The sequence below is a fragment of the Pseudopodoces humilis genome, chromosome 3, assembly GCF_049639895.1.
Source record: "Pseudopodoces humilis isolate 2021_Gansu_Grassland_sample_001 chromosome 3, ASM4963989v1, whole genome shotgun sequence".
Classification (NCBI taxonomy): Eukaryota; Metazoa; Chordata; class Aves; order Passeriformes; family Paridae; genus Pseudopodoces; species Pseudopodoces humilis.
The window spans coordinates 81,635,137-81,654,920 of NC_142202.1; the positions used below are offsets into that span (position 1 = coordinate 81,635,137).

General features: G+C 42.2%; 1 protein-coding gene across 1 annotated transcript; it reads right to left on the bottom strand.

The window, feature by feature from the left end:
• Positions 1-483: 483 nt before the first annotated feature.
• Positions 484-5,824, bottom strand: LOC106629132 (nuclear receptor subfamily 0 group B member 2-like). Its single transcript, XM_014263274.2, has 2 exons — positions 5,193-5,824; positions 484-837 (listed from the first exon to the last, which is right to left on the bottom strand). The coding sequence occupies exons 1-2, from the start codon at positions 5,797-5,799 to the stop codon at positions 563-565; spliced, it is 882 nt and encodes a 293-aa protein (XP_014118749.2). The 5' UTR covers positions 5,800-5,824; the 3' UTR covers positions 484-562.
• Positions 5,825-19,784: the final 13,960 nt, after the last annotated feature.

Sequence of the window (19,784 nt, forward strand, 5' to 3'; positions counted from 1 at the left end):
GGAAGGACTTAGTATATAATGGGAGAGGGATTTAATGCCCACAGTTTGCTGCAAGACTTGGAAAAGAACCTATAAGCAAGCATTTACTAAGGGGGAGCTCCATCCAGCGATTAGGGCCAAGGACTAGAGTTCTCAGTGGAACAGAAAAAGGATTGAGATTAGGGACTGTCAAGGAAAAGGAAGGATTTATACTGATTTTACCATTGACCAGCCTTTTATGTATCTATCTTCAACTGAATAAAATTTACCATTGCCCTTGTTTCTTAAAACCAAAAGCATATAGTATAAACAGCTGTAAAAATGCTCACTAGAAATAATATAATTGAACCTAGCATAACTGGAAAGTGTACTCCTAGACACTCTTTAAATACTTAGACTAAGGGTTTTTTAAAGGACACAGTATCATGAAATGCTTGATTTTCTCTGCTTTTAATTCTAAAATGTTACAAAATAACTTCATTGTTGAAGCATGTATGGCTTACAAATATGCATCAATGATTTGTTTGAAATGTGTTTATGTAGGTCATAATATTCTCTGACCTCTTCAAAATGAAATATTTTATCACTCAGATGTCATTTTTTTTCCAAGCCAGTCTGGCTTGATATATAGGGTTTCTATAAGTAGTACATTTAGGGTGGCCTCTCCTGGGATGGGCCTGAAGAAGAGCTCTTCAATAGCACCTGCATCAATGTCTCGAAGGGACATGATTAGCTGAAGAATCGAAGAAAACCTGCCGAGGCTTCCATGGAACATTGTTGAGATAAACTCCATCAGGGCTTTCTGAGCTTCCTGCTGCAGTGATTGTACATAAGGGAGCCATCTCAGGACACAACATTCTGTCAAAACAAGAAGTAAAATAACAAATCCTGAGTAAACACTTCTGCTCTGTGCCCTTTGTAATGATGGGTGTCTAGATTTCTAGCTTATAGCACTACTTTCTCTATAGAAAAAAAATAAACACTTTCTAAACATACTTTTTGGAAAAAGAAGATATGTCTAGCTCAATGAAATTGAGCTCATAACTGGAGCTCATAATGGGAATGAGCATTGAGCAGCATTGTAAGCACATTGGAATCTAGCCCAATACTTTAAAATCCATCTTTGAAATGGTAACAGCAGGTAATTTTGGCTCAGTACTGATGAAGTTTTCTAGTGTTGTCTACACACTAAATGATACTGAGATGGTGGTCTGGGCCAGTGGAAATATTCCAGCTCTATCAACATCAGGAGAAGGAGATGATGGTTTGGAGCAGTGAGCAGCCTTGCAGTCTGAAGATGTAGGTTTCCAGTATAGCCCCATCTCCGTTCTATTGTTGCCCTGCATACTAGACTAAGCTGAGGCACTGTGGTCCAGCATACTATCTAGGTATTTTCATTACAGTCTGAAAAGAGCAAGAGGAGTGCCTCAGCAAGAGGAGTGCCTGAAGAAGGAGAGGTCTTTGCCCTATGGAATCATGATCAAACCTCAATCACATGCCTCCCATAGCATATGACCTGCTGGCTCACTGAGAGCGTTTGTGGGTGACAGAACTCGGCGCTAAGGACTCAGCGCTGTGTTCATTCTTTGCCCCTGGAGAGACTGCCTTGCCATGTAGCTCTCAGCAACCTGTTGCCTCCTGCCCTCACTCTTGCAGTCTGGACAGAGGGTAGAACATGCTCTTTGGCATATTTTACAGTGACTGACTCCATACCTCCCTGGAACAGAGTCTGAATAGCTCACACCAGGCGTTTTTCACACAGGATCATTCATTTCAGTGTAGGAAGTTCAGCACTCTTGCCCTGTACCAGAGCAAAACCAACCTGGTTGGGTTTCCTTCAGTCTGTATCTGGCTAACTGTTGTCAGCCTTCAGCAGCTCTCTTCTTCCTAGACATCACTGCCAGAGGAGAAGAAGCCTCAGCCAAACCTGCAATCAGGCTAGCCAGAAATTAAAAGTTTGGAAAAGTCATCATCTCCTCCAGGATTACCAGCTGCAAGCTGTGAGGATGGTTCCAAATGTTAGATTTTTCCTGAAAAAGAAATTGTCAGGATTCTGTGGATTCAGGATGAAGTTGTAATAGTTTATACCTCTTAAAATATGCTTAATTTCCCCATTTGGTCTTCTGTTCTATGTAACCAAACACTGGTTTTAATTTACATATAATGAGATGCTTCTTGTTCTGAGATCTGTTCTAATAATAATCAGTCAAACACACGTTTCCAGCTGAACTGTAAACCTCTTAAGAGTATCTTTCTTTTTGACAGAAGCCCTGTCACAGTCTTGATGAAGTTTTTGAATATATATCTGGATACATAAATATGTATACTTATAGTACTGATATAATAACAGCACTGTTTTTCACTGGTCATATCTCTTCACTGTGCAGTCCCAATTGCTCTTCAGACAACTGTCAAAAACACAAAAATGTTTTCACCATGCCTAGTGCTGTTCCTGTGTGGCAGAACAGTCCAACCTGCTCCTTCCTTTGACTTGTTGCCTGGGTCCAAGTAGAAAAGGTCTTGTAGCTGGACCATTCACCCACAGGTACTGAGACAGCTCCAAAGCCACCCAGCCAAAGCTCCCCTGGGAAGAGTGGGGAATGCCAGTATGTTCTGGAGAGTCTGGATTCTGTTGATGCAAGGTGTCGGTTTCCCCTCAGGGGCTGGTGCACAATTTCTCGTTTGCAGGTTTTTGCTGGCCCAGATGTGGTCAATCAGTAATGCAGCCAGAGCCTCCTACACAGAGGTGCTGCACAGATTCTGTTGCTATTTCCAGCTCTAGGGTCCTCAGCATAAGAAGGACATGGACCTGCTGGAATGACTCCAGACAAGGGCCCTGAAGATGATCAGAGGGCTGGAGCACCTCTTCTATGAACACAGACTGTGGGAGTTGGGATTGTTCAGCCTGGAGGGGAAAAGGGGTTTGGAAAGACCTTAGAGCAGCCTTCTGCTACCTAAAGGGCTTCACAAGAAAGCTGGACTGGGACTTTTTACAGGGGCCTGTAATGATTGGAGAAGGGGGAATGGCCCTGGACTGAAAGAAGGTAAGTAGGCTTAGGTCAGATGTGTAGGCAAAAATCCTTTACTGTGAGAGTGGTAAGGTGTTGGAACACCTTGCCCAGAGATGTTGTGAATGTCTCAGAAGCTGGCCAGAAGGCCAGGCTGGATGGAACCTGGTCTAGATGTCCCTCCCAATGGTGGGGGGGTTGGACTAGATGATCTTTAGGGTTCCTTCCAATCCAAACATTCTATGATTCTAGTAGGAGAACCTACACTCCATTGTGCTGCCTGCCACCCTCTTGCCAGAGGGATTTTTCTAATGATAGTAAGCACAACATCCATGCCACAAGAGATCAGGGTACAAGCAAACCTTTGCAGAGTTGTCATGCTCCTTATCCAAGTGATGGCTGCTACAGCTGCATGGCTGGATGTCCTGTTGAGCTCCAGCTCAGGACCCAGCTCTGGACCATTCTGGACCTGGCCCTTCCCCATTGTTTTGGTAAGTTTTGGTGGTCCCAACAGAAGTAAAACATTAAGGGTGGTAATGAGGTACTACATAATCCAAAAGAGAGTTAGTTTACCATTGTAACTGCTGATGACTTCCTGAAATCTTTTTAGAACTGAGGCCCACAAAAATAGTAGCATTTTGCCAAATATCAAGCTAAAAGTCGAAAAGTTTGAAAACATCTTGCAAATATGTAGAAAACATTTTCTGAGTTTGGTGGAAACTGTTGAAAAACTATTAAAAGTAATAGTTGTGAAACAAGAACTGTACAGATTTGTTTGCAGCAAAGGGTGGTTTGGGCTGTGTATAAGACCTGAGTACTTGTTTCAGCCCAGAGTTGGATGATGACTCTGTTTCTTATGGAGGCTTAACTGAATCTAAGCTTAACTGATGCTGTCCAGGCTGTCTTCTGCAGCTTATGGAGAAATACTCCAGAGAATAGGGTCATCCCACCTAACTGCTGAGTGTCATTCCTGAAACAGTGGAATGTGTCTGCAGACAGCATCAAGGGCTGCTGGCTCTCTCATACAGCACCCTGGGGAAGGAGCAGCTTCCTGCTTCTGCCACTTTCTCCTTAAGCAAAACTTGCATTTTACCCACAGAGAAAATAAAAATGCCAGCTAGTTAAACTGTGTAAGCTGCTGCAAATGAGGCCTTTCTCCTCTTATCATCCCCCTGGATATAACCAGTGATTCCTTTTAGCCTGATTTTATTGTGAAAAAAGGTTGCACTGAAACAAGCTCCTCTGGTTTGATGCTGCGGCATAGACACTCAAGGCAACACCAAGCATCTGGATGACATTACACCTCAAGAATCAGAATTTGAATCCCATTGGAAACAAATACAAAGTCACACAGCCTTTGAGCAGCCTATAAACCATCCACCACGAGAAATATAATGGAATAACTGAAGCATTCAAGTATGCTTTTGGTGCAGTCCCAAGTACAGCACACTGCTGACAGTGCAGTCAACACTTTGATTGCTGTGGAAGGAGGTGGGGATCTGAGCCAGAGCAGGCTGGAGTCAATAAGTCTTTCCATTTGCTTTAGTGTACTTAGAGCTCAGCTGTTAATGACTCATGCACTCCATGGTGTTGACCGAGGCAACCTTCCTTCCTAAAGAGCCTGAACTTGGGATCAGAACTGAGAGGATGCAATCAGTAGTCTTAGTTTGCTCTGTGACTGCTGTACCAGGCTTTTAATATAAAGATACTAAATTATATAAATGAAGGATATACATACATGAAAGCTGTGTAACCTCAACACAGCCTCCTTTTTCCTGATGAAAATCAGATGGTTATCTTCTCCAGTGTTCATGTTACTGAGGAAGCCTTTGTTAAATTACTTCTGAAGCTCACATCACATGCCCATCTCTCCTTTGCTGTGATGTGAGGGTGAGGCTGCTGTATCACCTCTGAACTGGAAGTCAGTTTGAGGTTATACACATAATTCTTTACTACTTAAAATTTGTCTGATAGAGATTGTTTTGGCTTACAGTGGGTGACATCCTGCATGTATCCAAAGAACCAAAATAAACCACATCAGGCAGAAAAAAATGTTAAATCGTGGAATATCGGTTTTTGAGAACATTTAGTTATATTCATAGAAAAGAGTAAAAATAAACATTTGTCTATACATAAATAAAAATGTCAAATCTCTTTCTAGATCATATACACATATTCATTTGTGTCTTTTCTCGAAGGACTTACCAGAATTAAAAAGAATAATTCCTTTAAGATAGGCGTATTCTTTTCCACTTATGTCCAGATCCCAGAATTTCCACAATAAATTCTTCATCTTCTGAACTTCTGCTAAAGATGCTCCTGCTGATGAGCTGCCCAGTTCATTCATAGCTGTTGAAGACTGATTGAGGAGGATTTTTTTCAATAAACTGGTGTCTGGGATCTCTCTCAGGTCAAAATCCACCCCTTCTTGTGCCATGCCCAGGACAAAAAGAGGGGCCCAGTTCCGTTGTATGAGGACAAACTGATCCTCCCAAGGCATGTAATAAAAAGAAGGTAAGTTTCTAATAAAAGTTGAAGTCTTCAACAGCACTTCAGAAGCTCTTCTGCATGTGGCTTCTGGTGTTCTCAGGACAACTCTTCTCCTGTCCAAACAAGGGCAGCCTTTGCTTCTCGTGGTGCAGTGGGGACTGCAATGCTGCTGGTGCCACTTGGTCTCACTTCCATGCTCTTTGTTAAGGATCTGGTACAGGATGCTTTTAGAATGGTGTGTCTCACACTGACATTTCCCAGATTTCTCAGCTGGGATCTTGGTGGCCATGGAGGCAGAGTTCTCTGTGGCAGGAAACAGCATGTCTGCAGCTAAGCATCAGCAGCAGGAGAGGGCATTTCTGCCACACAGGGAGGCACTGTACAGCTATATACACATGGGCAGGTGCTGAAAAGTGATATGACCCTGATCCACAAGGTTACCTTGAACTTTACCTGCACCAGTGTGTTTTGAACGAGGCGTGGCTGCAAGCTGCTGGCGTCCCTGGGCTGCTGTAGCCCCAGGGGAGTGGGTGGCATGGGCCAATCCCAGGGGCAGTCCTGGGGATGGAAATCCTGTGTTTCAGAATTACCTCATGTTTCTGTGAGATTTGAGAGAAACTTTAGAAAAGGTAAGCTGTTGGAGCTCATGACAGTGTTCTCTCTTGCATTTCACAAATGATAATTTCAAACACAGAATGTGAGGGCTTAGAGTCAAAGAATTGATTATGTTGGAAGGGTCTTCCCTTCAGATCATCGAGTCCCACCATTTACACAGCACTGCCAAGTCCACCACTAATCCATGTCCTCAAGTTCCACATTTACATGCTTTTAAGTGCCTTCAGGAATGGTGACTCTACCCTGAGCAGCCTAGGCATCAGGTCATTGATGTAGAACAACACAAGACATCCAGTATATGACTCCTTCAGAATATTTCTTCCAGACAGGCTTGTAATTAAATTTTCCTCATAAAAACTGATGAATAAAAAATGGCAATTCATGCTACCGTACATGTGAACTTTTGTAGCAGCTCAAGAGCTGAATGATTGTATTGTCAGAACTCTTCAGTCAACATCAGGGAACACTAAGCAACAGGAATGAAAGGAACTCAGCCTTAATAAGAAGACATTGATACTTCAAATTTTTGTTACTTCACACTCCACTCTCTTGCTTGCTCTTATACAGGTGAAAAGGTACTAAGTTTTTTTTCACCAAGCAAGATGTTTATGCATTCCTACCATCTGGGATCTTAGCATGTCTTAACAAAACTGAGCATTAAAAACAACAGCTTGAAGGTCTTCATCTGCCAGATCTCCAAGCCTTTGGTGTGTAAAGGCCCCCCCACCACCACCAGATGCATAACTACAAATTTGTGTTTTGCTGCACCAGGTTGGTTTTTTTTTCCATGCTGGGCCAATTTAAAAATTACATTTCTTTACCTCTTCCTGATATATGTTGCAAAATTTTCCCCTTCTGAAGAGAGGAAAATGGAGGAAGAGATGACTGCTTAAAAGTTGATAATATTAGGAGTGTAATGCTGCTGAGGTGCAGCTACTGCCCACTGCTGTGGAGGTCCAAGGCACACACAGCACTGAATACCACGTGGTATTTGCTTGTCCACCTCTCCATTCATTCAACAGCTCCCTGTTGCTGTTCATTGCTGGGATATCAAAGAGCTTTGTAAATTAAATGGCACAACAACAGAGAAGTCCCCAGGATGTCTGCAGAAAGTCCCATCCTTTTTATTCATGATGTAAAATTTAAGCTGGGCTGAGGTTCAATGGAATGAACTCCAGTTACTGGGCCATTGCCATCGGAGGTTCAGTGTGAATTACCTTGATTGGCTAATGGCTGTACTAGAGAAAGAGAGACTGAGCTCACTAAAATCATTTTTGCAAAGTGTTTGCTTGTGAAAAGAAGTTCTGTCTCCTAACTTCTGGTGAGCGTGGTGATGTTTCAGTAATCTAGGCAGCAGAGTTCTGAGCAGCCCAGCTCCTTTGCTCCAAGAGCAACATCTCGTGGTTAACCATTTCACTCTCTTAGTTCATGTCATTATTTCACAGCTCCTATTAACTGTGCTTATGAAAATTCTACTTCAGGTTAAATTGGTTCTTTTCCAACTTTTCTTTTCCTTCTGAGGTCTGCATCAGTCATATGCAGAATCCTGATGTCAGCAACATATGATATTGGATACCATTTCTATTTGTCATCACTTATTTCCTTTGGTTGTGTGTCGATCTAAGAGGCAGGAGCAAATTATATTTCTATCAGAAATTCCTGGTGTGTATATATACATATATATATATATATATATATATAATTACATAGTAACTTGATGAGTGTTTTCCAAAAATCAGAGTAAAGGTCACTGAATCAGTATGAGTGCCTAGGATGCATTACGCATTATGAGCTTTCCTGAGAAAATGATTACTTAGAATTATGAGTCAACATTGAATTGCAGGTGAAACTGATCCTGGTCATCCTGATTCAAAATTGCCTGAAATGAACTTTCTGCATGAACCAATTTTCTCAAAGGTAGAAGACCAGCAGCCAAATTCAGCTCTATACTCATAAACTAGGCAACATTTAAATTTCATTCTAAATCTTACCTGTAGAATGGTTGCAGCCACATGCACCTGGATATAAAGCATCTAAGTCTTGATGCTAAGGTAGCAATGCTTTGTACTTTCAAATGTTAAGGAAGCATACAATACAAATATGATAAAACCCCATGGATTTTTAGCTATTTGAGCTTTCTCTAGCATGCTGGCTTGAGAACAATAAGACACAGTTACATCAGTGTTATTTTTCTGTTTTTCATTTATATACTTATCCTCCAAAGAATTTTGTACCATCAGCAGACATTCATATTCTCAAATTTTGAGGGCACTGCTCTTCAGAATAGTTCACTCGATGCAGTGAGTTGTTTAAAAGAGAATAATAATTTAAATATGGGACAGGAAATCTGACACTGTCCTTATAGTAGAGTGTCCATATATACATGTTGGACTATACGTATGTGCACCATGTATATTGTAACTATGTTATTTCCAAGCACTGATGTGAGCTCTCCTACTTTTCTAAAAGGTGAGATTGGAGGCAGATGCATTTGTGGAGAAGAATCCTCTGCTGTTATTTCATATGGGCTATAAGAAGGAAATGCCTTCCTAGGAAATTAACAGCAGCCTTTCTGGCGTCACAACAGGTTGATATAATGCACATATCCCTTGATTCAGTGACCTCTTATCACTCTGGTCTCACTTGCAAGCATTTAATTGGCCTATAAACATCCACATGACTTCAGAACAGGAATATCTAGGAGTTTTATACAATGTGCTTCCTGGGAGAAGTTGGGTGAATTCCACGTCACTGGCACTTTTGAGGACAGCTGACGTCTCTAACAGCCTTAAGAAAAGGAAGCAGTAATAAAACCATTATCTTTCTAGAAGGGTTCCATTTCCTCCATCATTCTTGGGCAATAAAGGCATTAATTTCTCAGCTAGAGAAACCAAGAGCTACCATTCAGACTGCCAGCTTTGGCTAGGCAGATACTGGGAAATACCAGGCCCACATTGAAGCCTGCTCAACTTTTAAACGGGTCCTGAAACAGTGTCTTTAACTTATGAGAATGCCATGGTAAAGTAGGATTTCACCCTTATATCTGAAGCAAGTCTACATGAAGTATGAATCGAGTTAATTTAAACATGTTTAGCCTACCTTGAAGCTCAAGTGATTGAGGGTAAGCATGTGCTTAAAATACTTTGGTTGGTTATGTCTGATAAAATCAGCATCTTTTGGATGATAGCCATTTGAATAAATTAGCGAATTAATAGAGAGCCAGCTGCCCTGCCATGAAATGTTGTCTATCACTGAAACTAGGCCTGTTTTAAATTTGCCTCTGGTTAGATATGAGTTAGATAGAAGGCAAGTGTCTCTGAACTTCTGCCCCAAATCTTGATGCAAAACAGGAGTTCTGAGAAGCCCCCTCCCTAAAAACTTATCCAAAGCATCATATTTAACTCATGTCCTCCTGTTCTTTGTTTCAGGAAACCTTGGAGTAGCATTAAAAGATTTAAAGACTTTTTGGCAGGTGCTGCTCACTAGCTGAAGTAGGAGTGTTCATCTTCATTTTGAACCAAGGACATTTTGTTAGAGATATTACGCTGCCTGACTATGTCTCAGCTGTGGCAAATGTGAAGGCAAACATGTGCCATCTGGAGCTATAACCAAATACAAGACTAAAACATTAGCACAGAAAGTAAATAACAGCTCATCAGTGCTTCTCAGGTAGAAGACAGGATGACACAGGAACATATTTCTTAACTCTTCAGTTTCTTATAAATCTAAAGAAGCAATAGATCGTTTTGCATACATATGCATAAATAAACCCAAAACGGCTCTTCATGTTGTTTAAGAAAGGAAAGACACAAAAAAACCAACAAACAAGCAAAAACAAACAAACCCAGCTGGATAAGTAAACTCTTTCCGTGATTTTTTTAATAGCTCTAACCTGTCTCGCAGGAACATGGGGTCAGAGCCTTCTTCATCACTTTGTACACAGTAGCAAATGTGCTGCTTCTGGGACATTTCTTCCTTGGTGACAGGTAAGGGATTGGTTTCAGTTGTATTTGGAAAAGGACATGAATCTGAAAACATGAATAGCTTTTAAGCTGCCCAACACCCATTGTTTGCTTTCTTCATACTGAAATTTTTACATGGGTAAATTGGCAATTATTTATAAGGGCACATGTTAGGATGTAGAGGTTCTAAAATAAACCAGAAGTGATCTTGTACAAGTCTGTGCCGTTTTTTTCCAGCTCCCCCACTGAGGAGATGGTGTTTGTATAGACACCCTTATCAGCACTGAGACAGGCACCATCTGTCATTTTAAATACAGATAGATGTACTGCTTAATATTGCTCAGCAAGTGAAAAATGCTGCAAAGCACAGTTAGAAAATGTTCCTGGCTAGCAATGCCATCTCCAGAGTGGCATTGAAAAGCAACTCCTCCTTCAGCCCCCTCCCTTGCTGAGAAGAGTGGTTTAGATGATAAACTTTTTAATGTAGTGTAGAGCCCACCATCATATTGAAGTTTATCTTTATCTTATTGAAGTCTGTCTTATATCATTGAAGATAAATGCCTAATCTAGTGATTAGCACTCCATAAGTACCACAGATTGGTGAGTGAAGGTTAGATGGCAGACTAGATATGTGGTGTATATCTTCAGACTTGCCTTTATACATTTTATTTATGATCAGATTAGCAAGGCCCAAGAAACTGAATCCCAAACTCTTTCATTTTACTTTGAAATATATAGGGACAAAAAGATCAGAAGGTTTATTCTGCAAGAAACATAGGACTAACATACTGAATTTTCCCTGTTACAAAATTAACATGCCCAAACTTCTCTCACTGTTTGCCATAGGATAACTTCTCTACTGATAACTTCTCTCTTGATTTAAATATCTGTCTATTTAGATTAGGGGAAAAGAAGAAAGCAGTTTTATCTGAAAATCTGTATTTTCTAAGAGGTCAGAGTACTTAAAACCAGAAAATTCTGTTATTACATACAATGCATACTCAATCTGTTAAACCTTTACCTGACTGGCAGCAATGAAGGCCAATAAAGACACAAGTCTACCTGCCTTTAGGCAATTATTTCTTTAGGCAATTTATTTCTTTAGGCAAATATTTCTTTAAATATTATTTAATATTTTTATAGGTTGGTCTGACAAAACTGGGGAGAAAGAAAAGCTGTTGAGTCGTACTGTAAACTGTAAATTAATTTTTTTCTATCTCCATGTTAGAGGCTCAGCTGTCAAGATACACTGGGGAAAGAGACAGCTTTCTGAGAACCATGGAGTCCAGCAGGGGTGAAGAAGAAAGAATGAAAACCTTGACAGACACCATGTATGGTTTTGAGCAAACAGTCCTGTGAAATTAAGGCTAAGGAAATGGATTTCAAATGCTCAAGCCCAGGCACAGTGATAGTCACAGTGTCTCTGTAGAACTAGGATGCTGAGAGAGTAGAAGATTCTGAAACTTGAAAATGTTAAATAGTACAGGTTGAAAATAGAAGGGAGAGAAAGGAGGGAAAGATCAATCAGAGCACATTTAATAAGAACAGATTATGACAGGATAAATGCAAATAGTGCTATGAAGATGTGAGTTGCTGAGTCAAAGGTGGCCACAAGACACAGGCACTTCCATGCTGTTCAGTGGTAGTTTAAAAGACATTCAGTCCTTCTTCTGGACCTGTTTCTGTATACAGTAAATTACTTAGTATTGAAACTTCAGTGTTGCAAGATCATCTGCTGCTTACTCTGGCATTTATGTTATTTCTGTCACTCTGAAAAACAGCTCTGAGATTTTTAGAACTATGCACATTTGCAAAAGTCATATTTTTGAAAGAGAAGTCTGGCTCCATTTGTCTCATAAAAGTCTGCACTTAACCACTTTTTTAAAAAACACTATTATTTTAAGGTCAGTGGAAACTCCATTAAAGTGTTTCAGGAAATCATCAGATCATTAGAGCAATGGAAACTGAAATGTATGCAATGTACTGATTTCAAACACATTATAAAACTGGGCAAGAAATCGAGTGTGTAACATTCTCCTTTGAGACCACCCAGTTCCAGCATGATTTTATCATGCTACAGGCCAGTGACTGATCCTAGCTTACAGTGGCTACTGGAAGGTATTTTTCCTTCAGAGGTGCAACCATTGTCACCTCTCAAATCAGCCTTTGAAACGAAGCAGAGACATACCTTTTTCTCCCTTAGCTACTCAGGGAAATGTGTGTAGAAGTTTTGTCCTCAGGAGTGTGTCTGATACCTAAATCCCCCACCTTGAAGGGAACACCTTAGAGTCCTGCCCTTGTGCTCAGAAAGGCAAGGTTTGAAAACCATGAATCAGATCAGTTTAACTGCAAGGCTTGTGTGAATGCATTCAAAGAAACAAAAGACCAAGAGAAACACGCGTCTGCCGTGTCTGGTTAGTGCTCACCAGTCCTTTCACCCTCCCCAGTCCCTGTGACAGGATGGTTAGAGCTCTGTGATAAGCTCGTGGGAGCTCACTTCCAAACTCAGATGGACCTGAGGCATTTATACCTCCAGGACCTGTTTCCCTTTATAGCTCAGATCCAACAGTGCAGGTCATTCTGGCCCAAACCTCTCCCCTTTTTCCTCCCTCCTCCTGCCTCATATGCTTCTGGTTCATTAGGTCAAGCAGGAAAGGCTTTAGAATTTCCTTCCACTAAGTCAGTATTTGATGCCTTCTGTTGTGGAGATGAAATTCTGTTTTGTACAGGGCAGAAGGATTTCTTTTTGCACAGTTTACAGCTATTCACATAGCAGGCCAGGATTTACCAAGCTCTCAGCTCAGCATGAAGTAGAACTGACCTGGGAAATGCCCAAATCCCATTATACAAATGGTTTCATGTTAGAACTCCTACTCTGAACCCACACCAAGTACCCTGCCCATCATGTGTTATACAAGTTCAGAAGTGTGAACAAATGACACAGCTCGTTACTGATCTCATTTGAGACTAGAGTTGGCGGCAGCCACACGTGTGGAGGTGACAGTACATTGGAGGGTACCTCAGTCCAGTTCCCAGCTCTGTGTCTGGAGAGGCTTTTGGGACAAGCTGTACTAAGCTGGCCCAACAGGCCCCATCCTGTGGTAGGAGGTGACCCCTTCAGAGCTCTGTGCTCCTGCCCAGTCTCTCACACTTCTGCAAGCAGAGTTTGGAAAGGGCAGCACTCACCTTGGCTCTGCTGCCATGCTAACATCATTTTGCTGATAAACTCTAAACTGGGACAAAGAATAGATTTGTTTTTCAGAACAAATGTAGGAATGGAACACCCAGTAGAAAACAAACCTGTGAAAATTTTAGTTGCACACACGTTTTCTGTTGAGTAACTATTCACATGGGATGTTTGGTTTATTGTGACTACAAGTGTCACTTTAAATCCCAAAAACCCAGAGCAAAAATGAAGTCAAACAAATAGGAGCAAAAGTAATTCTGGTTTTATTTGTAACATCAAGACATCACTTGAAAAACTTCTAAAGTTAAAACAAATAATACAGAATATATTTTAAAACTGCATGCAGAACAGCTAAAAATATTTTTTTTGGAAGAATCACCCCCAGCCCCAATTCATGTGCCCACAGCAAGCAATATGGTTTGGAAAAAAAAACAAAAAACAAGCACAGTTGTTTTATTAGCTGGCCTTCCTCACCCTCTGTTTGAGTTTATGTTTCAGTGTGCCCAGAGGATTAGCAGATTGTTAATACAGCCTCAGAAAACACAGATCTTGACCCAAAATGTCACCTCAGGCAGAAAGAGAACAGAAAAATAATCAATAGATTGTAGAAAATCCCATTAAATAATTATAGCAAGAGAGGAAGAGGTCTCTGGAATATCAAACCTTCTGAAAAATGAATATTTTGATAAGGATAAGGGTGAGATTAAGTGTGAGGTCTTGGTGCATTCTGTTACATATTAAATCCTGATACAGAAATCTCAACAGATGGAGGCATTTAGAAGAAGTGAACAACTAGGGAAGAAAACTGGCAAGCAAATAAAATTATTGGGAAAAAATTATTACTGCTGATTATTTGTTTTGACTGTTATTAATTATTAAGAAATTAGCACTTCACGGCCTGAACCAACAGATTACTATGGGAGTGTTAATCTCAAAGAAGATAAAATAGAGGAAAGTGAGAAGATTGTTTCCCCCCCTTAATTTTCTTTTCTAACACCAAAATAATTTATTTCCTGCAAATAAGCGTTGCCATCACTGATGTCTACAAGAAACTACACAAGTGGTTGGGTTTGGATGTGCCTTTGCTACACAGAGCTGATACTATGATTCAAAACTGCTAAAAGAAACAATTACATATGAAGATATATCAAAATGGGCATTAATTTACTTTATAAACAAATGTTTTCTTCTAAGCCTTTCTTTCCTGCCTTCTGTTTTGTCTGCTTGTCACTGGATGTTTGAGCAGGCAAAACAACTGGACCTTGACCTTCTTCGGATTCACCACAAAACAAATGAATACAAGAAGTAAACAAGCTCCAGCAAATTACAGGTGCATCCTTGCTTACTGCTCTCAAAGCCCAGAAGATTTCTAAATGTGAAAGTAAAGAAGGAAGGCAGATTAACTCTGACAAACAAATATCATTATTTCTAAGATGGTTTCTGGGATATGCCGTCATGTGTGCGTATCACACAGCAGGTACTGTTTATGACAGTACACATAACAAGAACAGTGCTGGTAGGAAAATACTTCCCTGTTTGTAGAGAATTGTGAAGCTTTGCTCTGCCACCCTATTTCCAATTCCCTATTTCCTATTTTATTTTCTCACTCCATCATTGGACAAATCCAGGTACACTTTTGAGTCCCTAAATGCAGAGCTAGATTAGCTACAAACAGGATGATGACCACACACCTACTAATTCTCTGCAAGAACCCAGTGACTTTTGATCTGACAATCATCTTCATGAGTATATTATTCATTTTCACTCCAACCATCTTAAAGGTAAACCAGACTACCCAGATGTAATTGCAAAATCCAAGGACAGAGAATTATATTCAGGTTGACTTCACAGATAGAAAACAACTGATAAGCCACCAATATGACAGCTGACTGCAATTAACCTTTAATTGGAATCCAGCAGCAGCATGTGCTTGTTAATATGCTGCTTTAAAAGCAAAAAATAACACAGTCCTGCCTTGTTTATGGAACAAGTAAAATTAATGGAAAACGCTAATCTCTGGTCTAACATGACCATGTTTACCCTGTAAAGCCACAGTGCAGTGAGTATTATTCAACACTGAGTCTCAAGTTGGACTGCTTTGACTTTGCCTTTACTTTACATTGTGAAACCAGTGCTTTAATGTTCACTTGGCAGACATAAAAGTTGTTTTTTTAAAAAAAAAAATAATTTACACATACATGTATTTAAACACAAGCAGGCCCTTCTCTCCAGTGTTACATAAATAACTCTGATTTCCCCATTTGTCTTCATGGGAGATATAGAGTGGGAAAAAGAGAAAAGGTAAACTGTGTAACCTCACTTAAATTTATTAACAGAGTCCTTTGCACCTTCATCCTTATGTTCCACTGCATGTAGATATTCCAGGAAGTTTGAATGATTAGTATTTCCATCTGAAATGGTTATTTGGGGAAGTGCTGCTGTACAAAACAGAACTAGAAATACAAAACAGATTTGCAATGACTGCTCTGTGGACACAGAGATGAAATCTGTACCTCACTGCAACAGAGATATTGGCCGAGGGGACCACCTGTGGTAAAGTAAGAACTTGAATGAAAAACGTGCACTGGAGAAGATGAGGTGTTTTTCTGGTTTTGGCTGGGGTGGAGTTAGCTTTCCTCAAGTGGCTGCTAGGGGATTGCATTTTGGATTTGTGCTGAACACAGGGCTGATGATATGGAGACGTTTCTGTTATTGCTGGGCAGGGCTTACACAGAGCCAAGGCCTTTTCTGCTTCTCGTACTGCCAGGCTGGTGGGGGGCTGGGGGGGCCTGGCAGGTTTGGAGGAGCTGGGACAGGTGGCCCCAATGGATCAAAGGGATACTCAGGACCATATGACTTCATGCTCAGTATATAAGATGGGGTGGAGGAAAGGAGGGACATTTGTAGTGATGGCATTTGTCTCCTCCCAAGTCACCACCACGTGTGATGGGGCCCTGCTCTCCTGGAGATTGCTGAATACCTGCCTGCCCAGGGGAAGTACTGAATCCATTCCTTGCTTTGCTTGTGTGCGTAGCTTTTATTTTCCCTAGCACACTGTCTTTATCTCAACCCACGAGTTTTCTCCCTTTCAACCTCCCAATTCTCTCCCTTATCCTGCGGGTGGGGGAGTGAGCAAGTGGCTGTGTGGGGCTTGACTGCTGGCTGGGGTTGAACCATGGAAGGTGTAAAGGTAGAAGCTGCCAAGCTAATGGATCTATATGAAAGAAAACCAGGAGACAGAGGGATTGGCATGCAGACACTCATGGCATGGATGGAGCAATGGGGCAGAAAGAGAATGGAACTGAAGACTTAGAAGTAGAACTGAACTACCCAGCACCTCAAAGGGAGAGTAGAGTTCATAGACAACTGGAAAAGAGCCTAAGGCCTCCAAAGGTGGTTGAAATACACCACAAAAGTATAGTCAAGCCTAATTCTCAGGGCCCTTTTGAACTGTGCAGAGGCCTGTTAAATAGTGATCTCTTAGATGCCAGAAGATTCTCTTCTGACACCTGTATCAAACTGCTTAAAAAGGCTGAAGTCCAGAACAACGTGCTAGAGTCAATGTTCACAGCACATAGCTCCATTTTCTTTCCAGAAAATTGGTTTTCTGGTCTGACAGAGGAAAGAGGTAAAACAACTTGTGGAGTTGAGCCCTTGGCTTTCAGACCACACTTTGACTCAAGAAGCAAGAGACAGTCCCAGTACAGGAGCTGGCTGAGACAGTGGGAGATCCTCACACAGCTCACTCAGTGCAACAGCTCTGCCACAGGAAGACTTCTAGGTTCTCACTGTGAAAACCCAGGGATTTGTTTCTATCAATGTTTTTTTCTTCAAGCAGTTCATTAAAATTAGCTGTTGTTTGATTTGCAGCCTCTGTGGGGAGTGCAGGCTGCACCTCACTCCCAGCTGGCACAAGCTCAGCATAATGACTGACAGTCCCAAATCCCACAGCCTGATCACCAACCTCACTCAACAGAGCTGAAAGAGATAACAGTTGGCAAGGAAGCAGCTGACCCAGGGACAAGAGGCATTTATTTTTCCCACCCTTTAGACCAACACCAGCCTGCCGAAAGTCTTTATATCTGGTGAAATTTCATCTGTTGCAGAGGAGTTCTGAAAGAGATGAGTCACTGAGAAAGGTAAGGTTCTCACTGAGGCCATAAATAACAAATCTAGACAGCAATGTCACCCCTATATTTTAGGCCATTGAATGTGAAGATAATGAAGTGCAGTATGCAGCTACTGAAGCTGAAGCTCAGAGAAGACACAGTTTTTCACACAATCTGGTGGCAGATCTGAGACTCAAACCCATTTTTCCTGTTTATTTGCCTGGCACCCTGCCAGCCAGGGCCCTTTGGATCCTGGGCTGAGCCCCAAATTAAATCAATTCATATTCTTTCTTGCATTGATCTCTCCTACTGAAGCTTTATGCATTTGGGAGCCCATTCATGTGCTGACAAGCCTGCAGTGGCCCAGCTTCTGAGATGCAAACAGGAACACTTTTGGGGCACAACTCCAAGGCCTGCAATACTTGCCAGAGCAGCACTCCTCCTTTCTATTCCTCTGAGGTAGTAAGCTCAAATTCAAGTAGCCTTCAGGAGGTTTCACCAGGCAGCTCTTTACAGTGCTTTTAAGGGCTCCTGACCTGTTAACAATTGGCCCTAGCAGGAACAGATCACCCACTGGTTCATTCTGCTTTAGTCAGATTCTCAGTCAACCCTTTCTGCCAAAAGGGCACTACAGAGGCAGCTGGACAGGCTAGATCAATGGGTCAAGGCCAACTGTAAGATTCAACAAGGCCAAGTGCCAGGTCCTGCACTTGGGTGACAACAACCCCCTGCAGCACTAGAGGCTGAGGGAAGAGCGCCTGGAAAGCTGCCCAGAGGAAAAGGACCTGGGGGTGCTGGTGACAGCAGCTGAACATGAGCCAGTGTTTTTGCCAAGAAGGCCAGTGGCATCCTGGCCTGTATCAGCAATGGTGTGAGCAGCAGGATCAGGGCAGTGACTTTTCCTCTGTACTTGGCCCTGGTGAGGCCACACCTCGAGTGCTGTGTCCAGTTCTGGGCCCCTCACTGCAAGAAGGACACCAAGGGGCTGGAGTGAGTCCAGAGAACAGCAACAAGCTGGTGAAGGATCTGAATCACAAGTCTTACAATGTGCAGCTGAGGGAGCTGGGGACATATAGCCTGGAGACAAGGAGGCTTGGAGGACACCTTTTATCAGCCTACAACTCTACAGGTTCTTGAAAGGTTTTAGTCAGGTGGGGATCAGTCTCTTATCCCATGTAACAAGATGAAAGGAAATGCATTTAAGTTGTACTGAGGAGCTAGATTAGGGAGAAATTGCTTCACTGAAAGGGTGGTCAGACATTAGAATCAGCTGCCTAGGGAAGTGGTGGAATCACCATCCCTGGAAGTGCTCAACAGGCCTGCTGAGGTGGCATTTAGGGACATGGCTTAATGGTGGACTTTGCAGTGCTGGGTTACCAGTTGGATTTGATAGTCTTAAAGACCTTTAAGAATTCTATGAAAATTCAGAAACCATTTCTCAGCCGCTGCCAGCATTGCTCTCCTTCAAGCAACCAAGCCAAGGGGCCACACCTCTGAGGGGATGCAGGGTGAACCAAGGCCATTTTTGTTCTGGGATTTGTTCAGCCTCTGCTTTTCTTGGGAGTTGTGAGATACTGGGAGGACTTCCTCAGCCACACGAAGGTGTCTTTATTGTTAAAAGAACTCACCTGGCTGAAGGAATGCAGCTGCACCCAAAGCTGGACTGTACCCTGCCTGCAGGGGATGCTGCAGAGGGCAGTAACAAACGTGACTGCATTAGGCTGGTTGCCTATGCAAAGGTCAGAGCCTGGGAGTAAAGGCGTGCTTGAAGGGAGAGAAAGCATGGGATGTGGACATGGAATGTAAAAAGGAATCAGCATCTCCGTGGTAGCAATGGCTTTGGCTGCTGGAGGGAGGGTGCAGAGGGCTGCATGCCCAGCCCCACTCCCCTTGCTGAGCACAGTATCTGCCTTTGGCTCACAGGCCCTTCTCAAATAAATTAGTTGTCACTACCCTGGCTCTCCCAAAAAAAGCTGGTATCTCACCAGAACTAAGAACTAATTTTCTCCTTGTTTTTTCTCCATTTGAGTCTGTTCACCCACAGAAAGGGCTGGTATAATTCGTGTGCCACAAGAGGTTCTCTGCTTTGCTGGGGCAAAGTGCCCACATTCCAGAGCAGAAATACACGTTCTTACAAAGTGGTGGTGGTTTTAAATAAATTATGCAGTTGCCTCCCCCCCCCCCCCCCCCGCCCCCCCCGGAAGATTCCTTCAAAGTGCAGAGTAGAGCTCCCCACGCAGTTAACAAAATCCCTGCTACCGTCAATGCTGTGGTGCCCTCAAGTGGATGCAGAGCACTGAGAAATGTGCTGCACTGCAGTCCCTGCTCCCTGCCTCACTAACCCAGACTGCAAACAAAGCTCCTGCCCACCACAAGAGCTCTTTGCAATGCCAGAGGAATTAATGTGCTTCAACATTAAGACTGCCAGACCAAA